At 66.8% G+C, this 16,882-nt stretch overlaps 1 protein-coding gene across 4 annotated transcripts in view; it reads left to right on the top strand.

Annotated features, from left to right (window-relative positions):
- The first annotated feature begins 1 nt into the window (after position 1).
- SKI (SKI proto-oncogene) overlaps positions 2-16,882 on the top strand; it is a 51,364-nt gene continuing 34,483 nt past the window's right edge. The window contains exon 1 of one of the 4 annotated variants that reach the window (XM_036307588.1): positions 2-1,462. In XM_036307588.1, coding sequence (XP_036163481.1) covers positions 494-1,462 — 969 coding nt within the window. In that variant the 5' untranslated portion in view covers positions 2-493. The remainder of the gene's footprint in view (positions 1,463-16,882) is intronic. The other 3 variants (XM_036307590.1, XM_036307592.1, XM_036307591.1) reach the window with 3 other exon arrangements.

The following is a 16,882-nucleotide window of genomic DNA, read 5'->3' as shown; positions in this document are numbered from 1 at the left end:
CGGCGCGCCGCGCGAGGACGGCCCGGCGGGCCCCGCGCCCGCGCCCCCGCTCCTCCCGGGCCCCTCGGCCTCGGCCACCGCGGCGATTCGCGCCTCGCGGCGCCGGCACCTGCCCGCGCGCCCCCCGCGTGCCCCGGGCCCGCGAGCGTTGGCGTTGGCGTTGGCGGCGCGCGCAGGGGCATGCCCCGCGCCTAGGGCCCGGGGGGCGCGCGGGGGGCGCGCGGGGGGCCCAGGCGGCGGGCGCGGCGCGGGGCGCGTGGATGTGGCGCCGGGCCCGGGCGGCGGCGGGCTCCAGCGGCGGGACCCCTTCGCCCCGCCCGCCTTCCCCTTCGCGCCCCCGGGCGAGGCCGCGGCCGTGATCGTCCGGGAGCCGGCGGCGGGGGGCGGCCGGGGCCGGGGCCGGGGCCGCCGCCGGGGCGCGCGGGGCGGCGGCGGGGGCCGCGGGGGCCCTGGCGCACGGGATCGGGAGCGGCCCGTGGAGTCGGAGCGCACCATGGAGGCGGCGGCGGGCGGTCGCGGCGGCTTCCAGCCGCACCCGGGGCTGCAGAAGACGCTGGAGCAGTTCCACCTGAGCTCCATGAGCTCGCTGGGCGGCCCGGCCGCCTTCTCGGCGCGCTGGGCGCAGGAGGCCTACAAGAAGGAGGGCGCCAAGGAAGCGGGCGCGGCCGCGGTGCCGGCGCCGGTCCCTGCGGCCGCCGAGCCGCCGCCCGTGCTGCACCTGCCCGCCATCCAGCCGCCGCCGCCCGTGCTGCCCGGGCCCTTCTTCATGCCGTCCGACCGCTCCACCGAGCGCTGCGAGACCGTCCTGGAGGGCGAGACCATCTCGTGCTTCGTGGTGGGCGGCGAGAAGCGCCTGTGCCTGCCGCAGATCCTCAACTCGGTGCTGCGCGACTTCTCGCTGCAGCAGATCAACTCGGTGTGCGACGAGCTGCACATCTACTGCTCGCGCTGCACGGCCGACCAGCTGGAGATCCTCAAAGTCATGGGCATCCTGCCCTTCTCGGCGCCCTCGTGCGGGCTCATCACCAAGACGGACGCGGAGCGCCTGTGCAACGCGCTGCTCTACGGAGGCGCCTACCCGCCGCCCTGCAAGAAGGAGCTGGCCGCCAGCCTGGCGCTGGGCCTGGAGCTGCGCGAGCGCAGCGTGCGCGTGTACCACGAGTGCTTCGGCAAGTGCAAGGGGCTGCTGGTGCCCGAGCTCTACAGCAGCCCGAGCGCCGCCTGCATCCAGTGCCTCGACTGCCGCCTCATGTACCCGCCGCACAAGTTCGTGGTGCACTCGCACAAGGCCCTGGAGAACCGGACCTGCCACTGGGGCTTCGACTCCGCCAACTGGCGGGCCTACATCTTGCTGAGCCAGGACTACACGGGCAAGGAGGAGCAGGCCCGCCTGGGCCGCTGCCTGGACGACGTGAAGGAGAAGTTCGACTACGGCAACAAGTACAAGCGGCGGGTGCCCCTGGTGAGTGTCCCCACCGGCCTCGGGGGAGGGCGCGCGAGGGGCGGGGCTGGGGAGAGGGTGGGGGCCGCCGCCTCCGGCAGGGGCCCTGTCTCTGCAGGCCGAGACCTGCGCGCTGCCTCTCCCCCACGTCTCAGGGCTTTGCTTTGTTTGAAGGAGAATCGGGTTCGCTTTAGGGTCCCCCCGGATGGTCCTGTAGCTGGGCAGGCAGGCCCCCTCCTGCCTGACCCCTGGGACTTAGCCAGCCTGCCTGGCGTGGAGGGCCCGGCCCGGTGGGTGGAGAAGCCCTCCTCTCCGGCAGCCGCCCAGAAAGGCCGGGGAGGGCAGGCCTCAGTCCTCAGGACGCCCCTGCCCAGAGCCCTGGGAAGTTAGACCTGGGCTGGGCCCCGGCTGGAGCCTGGGGCCAAGGCCTGCCTTCCTCTGGGTGCCTCAGGAAGCGTCCAGACCAGGTGGGGGCAAAGGGCACTGCCAACCCCAGAGCTCCCAGGCCCGCAGGCCCCAGCCGGCGGGACTTGGCCAGGCAGAGCCTTTCTGTGCCTGGAAGTCCTGGGAGACGCTAACAGACGGCCCGTGTCCTGGCGCCCTGGCAGGGGGCCGAGACTTGGGGACTCCAGCTCTGTGTCTCCCTGGGCCTTCCAGGGAGTGAACCCAGAGTCCCCGCGTGAGGGTGCGGCCACGAGCACGGGGCGCCAGGCCGCAGCAGCGGGCACCCCAGGCCGAGAGCTCCGGTGGCCTGTGGCTGGCAGTTTGTTTTGGAGGCGCCCATGTCCCTCTCCCTCTGTCTCCTACGCGGGAGGGCGCGGGAGGGCAGGGCGGGGAGGGCCAGGCCGGCGCTGCTGTGTGTCTGTCCGGGGACATTTGTGGTCTGGCCCCTCCCGGGACCGCTGGACACTGAACGCATCACCCAGGTCCTCACCAACTTCCCTTGGCATCTGCCCCCTCCCCACGAACCTGCAACTTTCCTTTCACATTTCCAGGCTTATTAAATCGCACACAGAATGCTGCCCTGGCTCAGCTATTCTTGGAGGCCTAATTAATTCAGCTATTGCATCAAACTTCTTTTTCTGAATCTGTGAATAGAGGCTCCCGCCTGATTTTCTCTGGGCGCCCCTCCAGCGGAGTGTCAGTCTTGGGGAGCGGAGGAGGGGCTGGGGAGAAGGGGGGCCTGTCGCCTGTGCTTAGAGGGGCTGCCGCGTGTGCGTGTGCAGGGGCATTTCTGCCCTTGCCAGACCAGTGCCCGGTGGCAGCTGTTGGCAGACTGCGGGTTTGCCGTGGGGCAGGCAGGAGGGTCTGCGCGGGTGTGCTCCGGGGGTGCCGGTGGGAAGGCTGCCGGCAGGGCCCCGCGTTGGAGACGGAGTTGGCTCTGGGTGGCCTGCGGGGCCCTCCCTGGGACTGGGAGCCTTTCCCGTGTGGGGTGGCTGCACCCTGGACGGCCAGCGTGGCCTGAGGGGGCCAGTGTGCAGGGCGGGTGGGTTCTGGCCGCCTGGAGCTGGCGGGCCGGCGGGCGAGGCCACGGCAGGCCCCTCACCTGCAGAGTGGACAGCAGAGGGTGTTGTCTGGCAGGGCGTGTCTGCATCTGTGTTTGTGTCCGAATCTGGGTCATGTGTGTGTTTGCGGTCTCCTGCTGTCCTGGGGTTGCCGCTGTCACAGCCGCGGCCGGCCTGGCGCCCTGCACCCCGTGCGGGTGTCCTCCGCTCATGGAGGGCGCGGCTGGAGCTTGCGGCCCAGGGCTGTCTGGGGAGACGAGCCACAGACAAGTGGTCAGAGCACACTTTCACTCTGGCCATCTCGACAGATGGCCAGCGCTGCCCCTTCTGCGTCAGTGACCTCCCCAAAGCCGCGTGTGCGGATTTAAAAGAATCTCCCAAGTGGTCGGCCTCCAGGCCTAAGTGGCAGCCCAGCCCTGTCCTCACAGTGGTGGCCTGGGCCTGAGGTCTGGCTGTCTGTTCACGTGTCCCCCGTCTCTGCCGGCCGCACCTCCAGGGGCTCCTGCCTGCCCTCCTGCTGCCCCCCACAGCCACCCCTCACCCCGCCTCTGGGCTCTTCCTGCCAGCCTCTCTCCGTTGCCCTGCTGCCGTGGCTCTGATGGCACCGTTGGGAGTTTTGGGGTGTGTGGTCCCCTTTAAATCTTCCCAGCACAGCCGTGTGCTTGTGTCTACACGCCAGAGGCACCACGTGAGGAGGAGGGTCTCAGCCTGGGGGTGGGGGGCCCACAGCTGCCCAGGCTGTTTGCTCTGGAAGGAGCCGCCTGGGAAGACCCCTCCCAGCGCCTGCCCATCTCCGCGGGCCCCTCCCACCGCCTCTGGACCGCGTGTTCCTAGGAGGTGTTTTGATTTCTTCACTTCCTTTGTAGCTGATTTTAATGTTTTTGATGTGCTGAGCGTGCGGACAGAAGGCAACAAAGACGTGGCTGGCACTGCTCTCTGCAGGGGACAGGGCTCCCCTGGGGCGGAGGGTTCTGGGAGGAGGAAGTGCGTCCCGGGTGTTGGCGGCCAAGGTGTCGCCAGGTCTCCTGCCAGACGGACGCTCAGTCGGCGCTGCCGTGCCACCGGCGGTGGGAGGGGTTGGTGATCTTCCTGGTGCTCCCAGGCCCCGTCGCCTGCACCCGTCGCCTGCGCCCTCCGCCTGCGGCCCAGCCGTGGGGGCTGGTGGTTCCTGTGGTTGCCGGGGTGGAACCGAGCGTGGGGCGGGTGCCAGGTCCGGGCCTGGAAACCCTGTGCAGGCGGCGTCTGGGTGCAGGCTGGCGGCCTTCCTTGGTGGCGCCTCTGATGTAACGGTCCCGGCGAGAGGGCCCCCCCGCCTGCTGTCCGTGGGCGTCCGCAGTGGGCAGCGGGTGGGAACCGCACGGCCTCTGTGCCTCGTTTCCTCGCGTGTACCGGGGACGGTGGGAGAGTGGCAGCGGATTTGTCTCGGGCGTTGAGGTTGAGGTGTCGGTGCCTCCGGGCGGAGACGTGCCGCGTTTGCTGCTGGGAACGGGCGCACAGCTGAGGGCCTCGCCCGCTCGGCCTTCCCTCTGCCCAGGGCTCGGCCACCCCCGGGCTTGTCCAGTGGCGCCTGGACGACGTTGGGCTGGTTTTAGCGGCGCAGGTGCAGGTGCTGCCGGAGAGGAATCCTGGCGCTGGGGTGTGGCGAGCGCTGCCCTCCGCGGGGGCCCAGGTGCTTCCCTTTCAGGGACGGCAGGGTGGAGCGCTGTGTCCCTGGGGCCCCAGCAGGGCTCCTCGGAAGTGCTGTCCCTCTGTCCTTCTGACACCGAGTTCTGGGAGGCTCTTCCCTGCCGGGTGGCCCTGTCGTGTGGCCGACGCGTGTTAGGCCCACGGGCCCGCGGGGTGCGGCGGGAGCGCCCACGGCTGGACGGTCTGTTCCAGTGGACGCTGTTCTCCCTGCACCGGGACTGGCGTCTTCCTGGTCAGAGGCCCTGCTCCCTCAGGCAGAAACCGGCCGGCGGCAGCCTTGAGCAGCCTGGCGTCTCAGGATCCCTGTTGGGGGGTGACTGCGGCTCTGAGTTGCGGAGGCAGGGGGTGCGGGGGGTCTGGGGACCTCTGAGCTGGAATTCCCACGGGGAGGGCGTCCCATCAGGTGGAGCCGCTCTGGCCAGCGTGCTCCCTCCGGGAACCCGCCTCCTTGTGGGGCAGCTCTGCTCCCCCAGGGCCACCCAGACTGGCAGAGGTTGCGAGGGTCCCCTGTCCCTGTGTCCCCTGGTTTGCTCTGTTTTTGTGGGTTCCGTGGTGATTTCCTGCTTCCAGACGGTTGGCTGAGAAGGTGGGGTGCCATCTCGGGTGATGCTCTGAGGGAAGGCTCCTGCCCCGCCCCCCCCCATGCAGGATGGGTCTGTGAGTCAGTCTGGACATTAGGGTAAAGGTTGCGGGGTGTCTCCTCAAACGAGGAACAGCAGCTGGTCTGCCCTGCGCCCTGTCATTGGCCGTGGAGCAGGGGGAGGCGGGGCTGCCTGGTGTCCGTCTGTCTGCGCGAGCAGCCGGTCTGTGGTCCTCCAGGAGCGGCCGTCTCCTGGGTCCAGCGCCTTCTCTGGAGCTGGGCTGGGCCCCTGGCCCTCTGGGGTTTGTTTCCCTGACGTGGGCATCCCGCTTGGGGCAGCCTGTCACTGAGCAGCCCTCACCTCTGTCCCTGCCGCCCTCGGCCCCGGGAGCGTGGGGTGCTGAGAGGAGGGTCGCTGCCTCGCCGCCTCGCTGCCCGTGGGCTCCGCGTCCTCCCTGCAGCGGCTGTGCCTCGGCGCTGGCCGTCGGGAGAGGCAGACAGGACCGGAGGGAGGAAGCGTGACCCCAGCCCCAGGCGCTTCCGGGCCTGCACCCGGCCGTCTGTGGGAGGTGTCCGTGTCCGTCTGTGGCCGGCGGCCGGCGGCCGACTGCGGCCTGGAGGCTGTTACACAAGCAGCAATAACGTGGCTCTTCCGAAGGATTGCGAAAGAGGGAGGGTTCCTCCCCTGGAAGAATTATGCAAGTTTCAACTGAAATGTTTTTTAAAAGTTTCTTTGTTTTGACTCAAAATACAGAGGCTGGATTATTTCCTTAAGATAGATCAGCGCGAGCTGCGGGAGGAGACCGCGGCCTCCTTCCTGAGGGCCCGTCCCCTCCTGGCCGTCACCAGGGCCGGGCGGCGGGTGGCGCGTTGGGATGGCGGCGGCAGTGAGATGGTGGACGGGCACGCCTTGTGCTTGTGAACCGGCTCAGACGCGGGGGGCGGGCCCGGCTCGCAGAAGGAACAGGAAGTCATTGCGAGGGAGCGTGTGGGGTGTGTGGCCGGCGGCTGTTCGTGGGAACGGGGTGGCCCCGGCCCCCCCAGCCTCCTGCCTGAACGCGGGGGGCGGGGCCCCACGAAGACCAGGCCGGGCTCGTGCAGGTGACGTGCAGGTGACGGTCTGCTCAGGACGCACCTGGCGGCCGGTGGGCGAGGAGCGGTGGCCGCTCTGAGGAAGGGGGACGGGGCTCCCCGGGAAGAGGGGGCTCTCCGGGAAGAGGGGGCTCCCCAGGAAGAGGGGGCTCCCCAGGAAGAGGGGGCTCTCCAGGAGCCCTGCCCTTGAGCGGCCAGCCCTGTGGCGTGGGCTGCGCCAGGTTGGCTGTTTCTCAGGCGGCATTGCTGGGGCACCGCCGAGGAGGGGCCAAGTGAGGTTCTGGGAGTCTCCACCACTGTGTCTACTTCTGGCTGAAGGAAGGACCCAGCCCTGGCCGGTGTGGCTCAGTGGATAGAGCGTCAGTGTGAGGACTGAAGGGCCCTGGGTTTGATTCCGTTGCAGGCTCTGGCTTGCGGCAGCCAACTGGTCTCTCTCACATCGATGTTTCTGCCTCTCCCTCTCCCTTCCACTCTCCCTAAAAATCAATGGAAAATACCCTCAGGCGAGGATTAACAACAACAAAAATAAAGTGAAGGACCCAGTCGGGCACGAATTTTAGAGGAAATGGTGGGAACCAGAGTGGATGGGGCACCTGCTGGGCGGAGGGAGCCCCCTTGATGGGCATCCAGGGCCACGAGTGGGCTTTTGGGGGGAAGGGGGGGTCACCTTGGCCTGAGCCCGGGAGACCCAGGCTCTCTTGGCGGTGGGCATTTGCGTCTTCCCTATTTACTTATGAGACTTACAAAGATTCACAGGAGCCGTCACTTCTTGAGTTGGGAGCATCGGTAAGAATTCAGGAAGTTTCGGCGACTCTGGGCGCCCAGCCCGCCGCGGCCTGGTTCTCCGATGGTGCACTTGTGGTTGTGTTGTGGGCTCCCCGGGCGTGGGGGCGGGGGACTTGGTCACAGCTGGGCCCCTAGTTCCGGGGCCGGATAAACACCCGTCGAGGGGCTCACAGAGGCATGAAGTCGTTGGGGTCTGTTAGCAGCTCTGCTGTCGACGGCTGGAGAGGGGAGGGGGCGGAGAGCCTTTCTCGGGGTGCAGAGGGGGCGTTTGGCAGGTGCCTCTCCTGCCCTGTGCGAGTTTTGAAGAAGATGGCTCGCTCCGGTCTGTCTGTGTGGGGTACTTGGAGGAGCCCGGGGCCACCCGGCACGTGTGACGGCGTCCGCGCCGTGGCCCTGCCTGGCCCAGCCTGCGAGGTGCCCGCCCTGGCTGGGCTTCCCCTGGGACATGGGCTGGTTCCTTTGAAAGAAACATTTTTTGTTGCAAACAGGCTTCCTGCTTGTTGCAGAGAAACGGGGCGGCGGGCAGGGCAGTGGCAGAGGGAGGTCGCTCAGGGCGCAGGCAGTGCAATGGGCACCTGGTCGGGCGCATTCTGCCCCAAGGGTGGGCGAGGCGCAGCTGGTCTGAGCCCCTGTGTGAGGTGGTGAGTGGGGGTGAGCCACCGATGGCCGCTGAGCTGTGCACCCCCAGCCCCAGGGTGGAGACCCCCATGTGTGGGTGGCACCAAGGACCCGGCTGACTGTGCCCGAAGCAGTCACGTGGGGGTGGGGTGGGGGGTGCATGGTGGGGACACCCACCAGGTGCCGGCTTGTCCGCGTGCCCACACCACTCCTCCCTGCCCAGGAGGAGCTGTCGGCTGCTGGGTGCGACGCGGTGTCTGGGGAGTGGTCTGGAGCGATGGTCTCCAACCCCCCACGTTCCCCAGCGGGGCAGGGGCTCCCCCAGGCCTCTCCCGGCCACGCACCCACGCTCTCTGAGAGCCGCTCGCTGGGGGAGGGCGCGTGTCCAGAGGCTGAGGGCCGGTCTCGCCTCGTGCAGTGACCCTGGGTCAGGAAACGGCCCCAGTCCCGTAGCAGCCCACGTCCTGTGGGTGGGTGCACGCCCCCCGGCACTGACAGGCACCAGGGACGCCCCCCCCACGCGCCCACGGTGCCTGGATGGCCTGCGAGAACCTCTGGTGGGGGCTGGCGCCACCGTTTCCCCGGGCAGTGTGCCAGCTTCTCCTGCACAGCCCGTCTGCCATCACCTTGGTGCTCCGTCCACCATCCCAGCCCGTGGCACTGTTCTGCAGCTCAGGCCTGCGGGTGATGGGGGCTGATGCCAGGCTGTCTCCTCCCCTTTGTGGGTGCTTGCTTCCCCGTCTCCGTCCCTGTGCAGAGCTGGTGGCACGCGTGGCCCTCCTGCTCGTGGTGGTGCTCACGGTTCTGCTGGAGGCGCTCTCGTGGGGTCCCACGGAGCTGCAGCCTTGGTGCGATGCCCTGCGGCCGCGCTTCTGCCTGCCCGGCCGTCTGGTTTCATGTGAACTCGCTGCTACACTTGCCCGTCGGAGCTAGACCGGTGCAGGCCCGGGGGTCCCGCTGCGGGAAAATGCCAATTCCGTGGACAGTGGGTGGCAGAGCCGTGGGTGCTGTGCTGCGGAAGCCCGGCCGGGAACAGTGGCGTGGTCGGGCCGGGTCCGAGCAGCCCTGGTCCCTGGGCCTAAGGACTGGCAGGGCCCTTCCTGAGAGGTGAGCCCACGTGCGCCGGGCTCTGCTGGGCTGAGTGCCACCTGGGCTGGCGCTTGCTTGTGGAAGGTCAGCGTGCCATCTGCACTCTGACCCGTTGCCACGGAGGGTGAGTGGGTCTCTCCCGTGGCAGGGCTGGCGCTGGGCAAGCACGCAGAGCAGCCTGGCAGGCGGGGGACCCGCGCCCGGAGGAGGAAAGGGCCTGTCCCAGGTGGGGAGGTGGAGGCAGGCGTGCTGGGCAGCAGGAGGTGCTGTCAGCACACTGCACCACAGTGGGGTCTCCGAGCGGCCATGCCCACGGGGGGGGGGACCCCTGCCTGGGGTCAAGCCCCTGTGTCCCAGACTCACCTGCCCTCCCTGCTGCTGCCCACTCCCTGAGGTTACAACTGATTTGCCCAAACCATTAAAAAAATTATGCTCCCCAAGTTGAATGATATGCAAATGTAGTCAATTAAGCGAGGGGATTTTAATTAGCAGTTTAAGTTCATGTGTGAAGTGCCTTGCCTTAATTACTTGACAGTTTTGTTGTAAATTTGCTAAGTTTTTTTTGCAGAACTATCAAAACTGTGATTTTCCTAACATCCTCGTGCGCAGTGAGTGTCGCCAGCCTGCCTGACCCTCGTCGGTTTTGTCTCAATTTACAAAGGTCTTTAAACTGTGGAAACGAGGTGAGCTGTGGGCTGCCTCCACCGGCTCAGCGAGTGGGCGGCTGCTTACCGGAGGCGGCGGGCGTGGCTGGGCCCGGGAGGGCAAGGGAGAGCCCTCCCCAGAGGGGCCCGCGGCCCAGGCCGTGGCCGGCTGGGAGCTGTGCCAGGAGGCCCGCCACGAGCTCCCAAGGGTCGTCACCGGTGGGACCACCGAGGAGCATGGCCCCTGAGCCCAGCGCCGGGGGCTGCGCAGTGAGGGGCCCTCGACCTGTGGGCCTGGCTCCTGGGCCCTGAGTGCACGCCGTGTCCCTGCTGCCGTGTCCCTGCTGCCGGCCGGGACCTGCGAGTCTCGATGCTCCATCTGGGCCACGCGAGTGGGAGCCTCCCGCAACCAGAGCGGGAGTTCGGGGCGTGGGCTCGGGAGGCGGGCCGCGCGCTCTGCTCCGTCCTGGAGCCGTGGGGGGGAGTCGGCTTTGATTTCCTGTGGCCGCTGTCAGCGTCTCGGGTTAGGGGTCCCTCTGTGGTTGGTCGTGCCCGACGTCATTGCCGTGGGAGCTGGTGCCGCTCGTGCTTCCTCCAACGCGCTTGCGTCCGAGCTGATTCCTGTGCGCGTGGGGCTCTCCGTGACGCAGCCTCTCGCTTCCCTGTGAGCCCTGGAGGCTGAGGATGACCCGGACCGACCGCAGGCGGCCCACCCCGGGCCTGCTGTCCCCGTGGTCCCAGCGTCTGGGGTCCTGCTGGCTGTGGAAGCAGGTGGGAGGGAGGCAGGGGACCCTGGAGGGCTGGGGAAGGGGTGGCGGGCGCTGGCGGTGTGCCCACGGGCCGGGGCCTCTGCCGGCTGCTCAGCCTCCAAGGACATCACGGTGCAGGAGCTGTGGGCCCGTGGACAGGGCCTCGCCGTCCCCGACCCTGGGGTCACTCGCCGCTCACGCCTGTGTCCCCTGCGAGGGGGCCCTGCGGTGGCCCCGTGACATGCCCATGGACACCCCGCGTCGGGGTCACTCCTCGCGGTGCCGGGCAGAGCCTGGTCCGTGACCCGCGCCCAGCTCCGCGGTGACAGTGTCTGACTTCCCTGTGTGTGAGGAGGCAGGTGTTTAAAGCCAGTCCCAGACGTCACCTTATCTCACGTGGGAACGTCCGTTACCCACAGTGCCATCGACGCCCAGCAGAGCGCCCGGCCGTGTGTGGATCCGGATCTCAGAAACCCGCGTCTGCGGCTGCTGTGCAGTCGGGCCTGCGTGTGCACGTCGGCGGGCATGGCTCTGGGCACGCATCCCCCAGCATTTCCACCTCCTTGGCATCGAGGCTCTGGGCCTCAGTGGACATCGAGGGCGCTGGCTTTTCTTGTCCCTGTAAGGGATGCCGACAGACGTCCCAGCCGGCAGCACGCGACAGTGCAGGCGGACAGTGTAGACGGTCAGTGTGGACGGTCTGTGGACGGACAGCGTGGACCGTCTGTGTGGATGGACAGTGCGGACGGTCAGTGCGGACGGACAGCGTGGACAGTCTGTGGACAGGCAGCGTGGACGGTCTGTGGACAGACAGTGCGGACTGTCAATGTGGATGGTCAGTGGGGATGGTCTGTGTGGATGGACAGTGCGGACGGTCAGTGTGGACGGATAGTGCGGATGGTCAGTGTGGACGGACAGCGTGGACGGTCTGTGGATGGACAGCGTGGACCGTCTGTGTGGACGGACAGTGCGGACGGTCAGTGTGGACGGATAGTGCGGATGGTCAGTGCGGACGGACAATGTGGACGGACAGCGTGGACGGTCTGTGGACAGGCAGCGTGGACGGTCAGTGTGGACAGACAGTGCGGACGGTCAATGTGGATGGTCAGTGCGGACGGTCTATGTGGATGGATAGTGCAGACGGTCAGTGCGGACGGACAACGTGGACGGACAGCGTGGACGGTCTGTGGACAGGCAGCGTGGACGGTCAGTGCGGATGGTCAGTGCGGACGGACAGCGTGGACGGTCTGTGGACAGGCAGCGTGGACGGTCTGTGGACAGGCAGCGTGGACGGTCAGTGTGGACAGACAGTGCGGACGGTCAATGTGGATGGTCAGTGCGGACGGTCTATGTGGATGGATAGTGCAGACGGTCAGTGCGGACGGACAGCGTGGACGGTCTGTGGACAGGCAGTGTGGACGGTCAGTGTGGACAGACAGTGCGGACGGTCAGCGCGCTGTGCCCTGTTCCTCTCGGCACTCCTCAGGGGACCCCTCCTCGTTGTCTCCGCATGTCTGAGCCGCGCCCCAGGGTGGACGCCCAGGCCTGGTCGCAGTGCGTCTGTGCCCGGCTCTCCTGGGGGCTCTGGCTCCGGGGCGCTGGCCTCACGCAGTAGCCGTCCCCTTCTCCGTGGGTGCGTGTGTGAGCACCTGTGTGGAGCAGGGAGGAAGATGGCGGGCCCCCGGGCTGGTTCTGAAGTGGGGGCCCCGGCTGGCGTCCCCCTGCAGGGAGGGCGGAGCCTGAGACCCCGCGTGGCTCAGGTTGGCTACAGGGTCTCCCCGCGTGGGGACGCCAGGGGCTGGGGCGTTCCTCGTGGGAGACGGTGGGCAGCGACCTCGCCTCACTCCTCACAGACGTGCAGTGTGAGTGTTCCTCTTGCATTTTGTGGGCGACGGTGGGGTTGTCGTGCGGGTCTCTTTTTTCCTGTCACTTCGGTGGTGACCTGGTTAAGGACCCGGTGGTTTCGGGGCACGGCCCTGGGACCGTTGTGCGTTGCTCTGTGTGCACTGCCCCTCGCGCTCTTAGTGGACTCGTTCCCAGGAGGCACGGGGCCTCTGTAGGGTCTTGATTTTACGTGGCACCAATTTGTTCTCTAAACGCGGTTCAGTCCCCAGGCCGAGGGGTTGCTGGGAAGCTGCCACTTCCTGCCCCACAGCCTGAGCGCCTGGCACCCAGGAAGCACACCCGCATGTCCTGCGCCGAAGCCGCCGGCCGTCCCACAGTGACCTCTGACCCCGTCACACACTCCCCCTCCCCCGCCCTGCACCCTGACTCCAGGGCCCTCCCGGGGGTGGGATCACGCAGCCTCTGTCCTTCTGAGCCCGGCTCACGGCACGGAGCTCCTCCTGGCGCCCGGAGCGTGTGTGTCCGTCCGTGTGTCCGTTCGCCCATCGGGGGACACTGGGCTGTGGGCACGTTCGGCCTTGTGAGCAGCGCTGCTGTGACGTTGGGTGCCCGGGAGAGGAGGGCGGCTCGGTGGTGAGTCTGTCTAATTTCTGAGGAGCCGTCGCGCCCGTCTTCGTCCCGCCTGCGCCAGCGTCCGTCCCACCAGGGGCCCAGCTCTGATCTCCGTGACTCGCCAGCACCTGCTGTTTTGTGTGTGTTTGATGGTAGCCATCCTCGTGGCTGTGAGCTGGTGTCTCACTGTTGTTGTTTTAATTTTTATTTATTGATTTAGAGAGAGAGGAAAGGAGAGAGAGAGAGAGAGAGAGAGAGAGAGAGAGAGAGAGAGATGGGTTTGTTCCGCTTATCGATGCATCCATTGGTTGCTTCTTGTATGTGCCCTGACCCGGGGTCGAACCCACAACCTTGGCCCATCGGGACAACGCTCTAGGCAGCTGAGCCCCCCCCCCGCCCAGGGCCTCGCTGTGGCTTGAGCTGCGCCTGCCTGGTGGTCAGTGATGCTGAGCGCCCGGCCATGTGCTGCTGACCGCGTGTGCGCGTTTGGAGAAATGCCTGTTGGAGCCCTTTGCCCTGCTTTGCGCTGGGCTGTATGAGCTCCCTGTGCATTGTGGGCATGAGTCCCACCACATGTGACTGGCTGCTGTTTCGTGTGCCCCACGTGTTGTGGCTTAGCCGTCTGTCTGTCGCTAAACCCGGCTGTGGGGCGTCGGAGGCAGGAGCAGCACTGAGCCGGGGACCCCGCCTTCTTAGAATGAAACCCCGTGTGCCCGGGCCCTGCTGTTAGAGGTGCAGTGACCTGCTGCCCAGGGGCTGGCGCCCGGGGGGTGTCCTGGTGGGAGTGCGGCGGCAGACCGGCCTGCGTGCGGACGTCCTCCGTCATGGAGCCCTACTGTGTGCCCAGCCTGTGGCCGCCAGAGAGGCCTGGCGGGGACCATGGGTTCGTGGGGCTGATGACGCCTTTGATTCCGGGAGGCCCGTGTGAGAGCCCAGCGTGTGCGTGCGCGTGTCTGCGTGTGCGTGTGCGTGTGCCTTGGCCCAGGGGTGGGGGCCGGGCAGCAGGAGGGCCCGCGGCTCCCAAGGAGGCCCCATGAGCCTCACGCATCTTTCTTTCCCTCTAAGTCTCTGTCCTGCCCTTTTCTGGAGGAAGTTATTTATTTATTTTTTTTCAAAAAATTAGTCTATTTTAAAGAAATATATCTTCATTGATTTCAGTGAGGAAAAGAGAGAGAAACATCAACGACGAGAGGATCATGGACCGGCTGCCTCCTGCACGCCTCACACTGGGGTTCGAGCCCGCAACCTGGGCCTGTGCCCTGACCGGGAATGGAACCGTGACCTCCTGGTTCCTAGGTCGACGCTCCGCCCCTAGGCCCCGCGGCCGGGGGACAAGTTCTTTAAAAAGAGTGAGAGAGGATGGGCTCTGCTTCCTTTATAATCTCGCCCCGAACGTGTCAGAGCCAGAGCAGGAGATGCCAGCGCTGCCGGGACGGCCTGACCTGCCTGTTCCCGGGGAGGAGAGAGGCCAGGGCTGCCCCTGGCGGCCAGCAGGCAGGGGGCGTGCATGGCAGGCCCGCAGCCCACGTCCAGCGTGGCTCTGGGAGGGACGGGCGCTTGGGGAGCTTTTCTTGCTCTCTGGCCTCTGGACACCACAGCGCGCGGCCTGCAGGGGCGTCAGGTCCAGGCCTGCCCTCGGCACGGTTTGCACTCGATGGACCGTGGTGACCGGTGGCCTGGCGGGGGCTGGGCCTTCCAGGAGGGCTGCGGGCGGGGAGGCGCGCCTGGGCGCGTGGCCGGCCGTGAAGCTCAGGAGGAAGCCAGCCCCTTCCCCCGGGCCCCAAAGGGCACGGCCAGCTGCCTCTCGGCCCTGGGGCCTGGATAGTCGCCGGGGCCAGGACGGGCGGTGCCCACACTGCCCGCGGCCCCCTCCCCGGGCGGCGCTGGTGGAGCTGATGACTCAGCCATGGCAGCCATTTCCGTTCCTTGGTTTCCAAACGCCCCATCTTGGCCTCCTGAGTCTGAGCAAGCCTGGACCTCAGCCGCAGGCGGCCTCCTGGCCTGGCGGCCCCTGGCGCTCTGTCCAGCTTAGTCTTGGCTGTTGAATGTTAATGAGGGGTGGGGGTGTGAGGGCAGCACCCCCTCCCCAGTGGCTCCTGGAAGGAGGGGCCTCGATTTTTGTTTTGCAAAACCGGTGGGGCCCCACCTGCTGGGTGGGGGTGAGGCCACTGTCGGAGGCCAAGGGGAGGCGCTGGGATGAGAGGCAGTGCCCTCGGGCGCCCGCTTCCCCTGCCAGCACGAAGCAGAAACCACTTTCTCCAGCGCTGACTCTGACCTCTGGTTCCTTCTCTATCTCCTCTGCACGTAGTAGATGGTGTGACTTTTGGTATCTCGAGCCGAGGAGAAGTTTCTAGAAGTTTGAGGGGCAGCACTCTCCAGTGGTTAGGGCGTGGACTCCCAGGGCCCGGCCGGCTCCGCCACTTCCTCCCTCGGGCATTGGGCTATGTCACGTCCCGCCTTGGTCTCCCCACCTGTAAGGGGGTGGGTGCCCGCCCTGCACGTGGAGGTGAGGACGTGAAGCGGGTGAGGGTGCAGCAGCGTCGAGGGTGCCGGCTGCGCAGTCCTCTCTCAGCAAAGCCCGTCCTCTGACAGCCCGCCGGGCCATGTGGGCATACGGGGCTGGCACGGTGCCCCCACAGCCCGCCAGGCCAGCGATGGGCGCCAGCAGGTGCAGTGAGTGGCACACAAAGGATGCGCCAGCGCGGGCGCGTTCGTAGGCTGAGGCCCGTGCTGCCCACTGCCGGTGGGGAGCACCCCAGGGTCTTGGCCGGCTTCCCCGCACGGCGTCCGAAGTGGGGTGTTTGAGGGTTCATCTGACCGGATCCTCCGCGTGCGGTCTGGTTGTGGGTGGCGCCACACAGCCCCCGCCTCGCCCACAGGGTGCAGGCAGCTGTGGCAGTAAGTTGGTGCCCGTGGTGGGCGAGGGAAGCTGGCGTCGGTTTCAGAGCGAGGCTGTCAGCTTTCAGCCATTCTTAAGCAGAGATTTCAGTAAATGAGCCTGCAGCCTGACCTGATGGGGTGAGACTGACTCCAGGGCGATTCTTATCAGGGGAAAAGTGAAGTTTTTCAGAAAATGGGAAGAAGGCAGCGCTTAGAAACCAGCGTAGAGGCGCCGTTTCCTGTCCTGCCGGCGGTGGGCGCGAGCTGGCGGTTTGGGGCAGGAAGGGCCAGGGCACAGGGCTCAGGGACTGACCTCTCCGACCGGCACGGGCCCTGGCCAGACCCAGGCTGGACCCTCGGTCCTCCCGCCCCTGTCGGTCCAGGAGCTCGGGCCGTGGCCTGCTGGGTCGTCGCACCAGCGTTGTGACTCTGGGCTCTGGCTGCTCCCAGGGGCGTCACAGCCCAGGAGTGTGGCGTGTTGGGCAGGTGACCTGCTGTTTCAGTCCAGGGCCTCAGGCGCCTGCTTTCCAGAGGGAGGCCACGTGGCTCAGAAAGGAGGGAGCGCGTGTTCCCACAACTAATCGGAGGCTCAGACGTGGCCCCTGCTGGGCCGGCCCCAGCACCTGAGCACGTCCTCGCCACGCGGTCCTGTGTGTTCCCAGGTGCCCTTGGTGTGGGGGACTGCCGTCCCCCTGGAGGGCAGACGCCGGTGCCATAGACCTGCCACCTCTCCTCCTCGCTCAGCGTTTCCGTTCTGTTTTTTAATATATTTTTATTGACTTCAGAGAGGAAGGGAGAGGCAGAGAGAGAGAAACATTAATGGTGAGCCCTGGCCGGTTTTGCCCAGTGGCTAGAGCGTTGGCCTGCAGACTGAAGGGTCCCAGGCTCAGTTCCAGTCAGGAGCACATGCCTGGGTTGCAGGCTCGATTCCGGGGGGCGGGGGGTGCAGGAGGCAGCCGATCAGTGATACGCTCTCATCATTGATGTTTCTATTTCTCCCTCTCGCTTCCTCTCTGATATCAACAAAAACATATTAAAAGAAAGAAAAGAAACATCCATGATGAGAGAGAATCATTGATCGGCTGCCTCCTGCACATCCCACACTGGGGACCCAGCCTGAAACCTGGGCATGTGCCCTGCGCGGGAATCGAGCCGTGACCTCCTGGTTCAGAGGTCGATGCTCAGCTGCTGAGCCGCACGGGCCGGGCTGGGCTCAGCGTTTTATTCTGAGCGTCTTCCCCCCTCTGGTGAAGCTGCGAGGCCTCTGTCCACCCGGCTCTCCACTGCAGGTGCCTGGGCGCACGGCGAGAGCGTGTCCGTCACTGCTCCTGTGGCCACAGCAGGGGGACGCCTGG

Source organism: Myotis myotis, unplaced genomic scaffold (assembly GCF_014108235.1).
Source record: "Myotis myotis isolate mMyoMyo1 unplaced genomic scaffold, mMyoMyo1.p scaffold_m19_p_48, whole genome shotgun sequence".
Taxonomy (NCBI): Eukaryota; Metazoa; Chordata; class Mammalia; order Chiroptera; family Vespertilionidae; genus Myotis; species Myotis myotis.
Note: the sequence above shows the minus strand (reverse complement) of the source record. Positions and strands in the feature narration are given on the sequence as shown.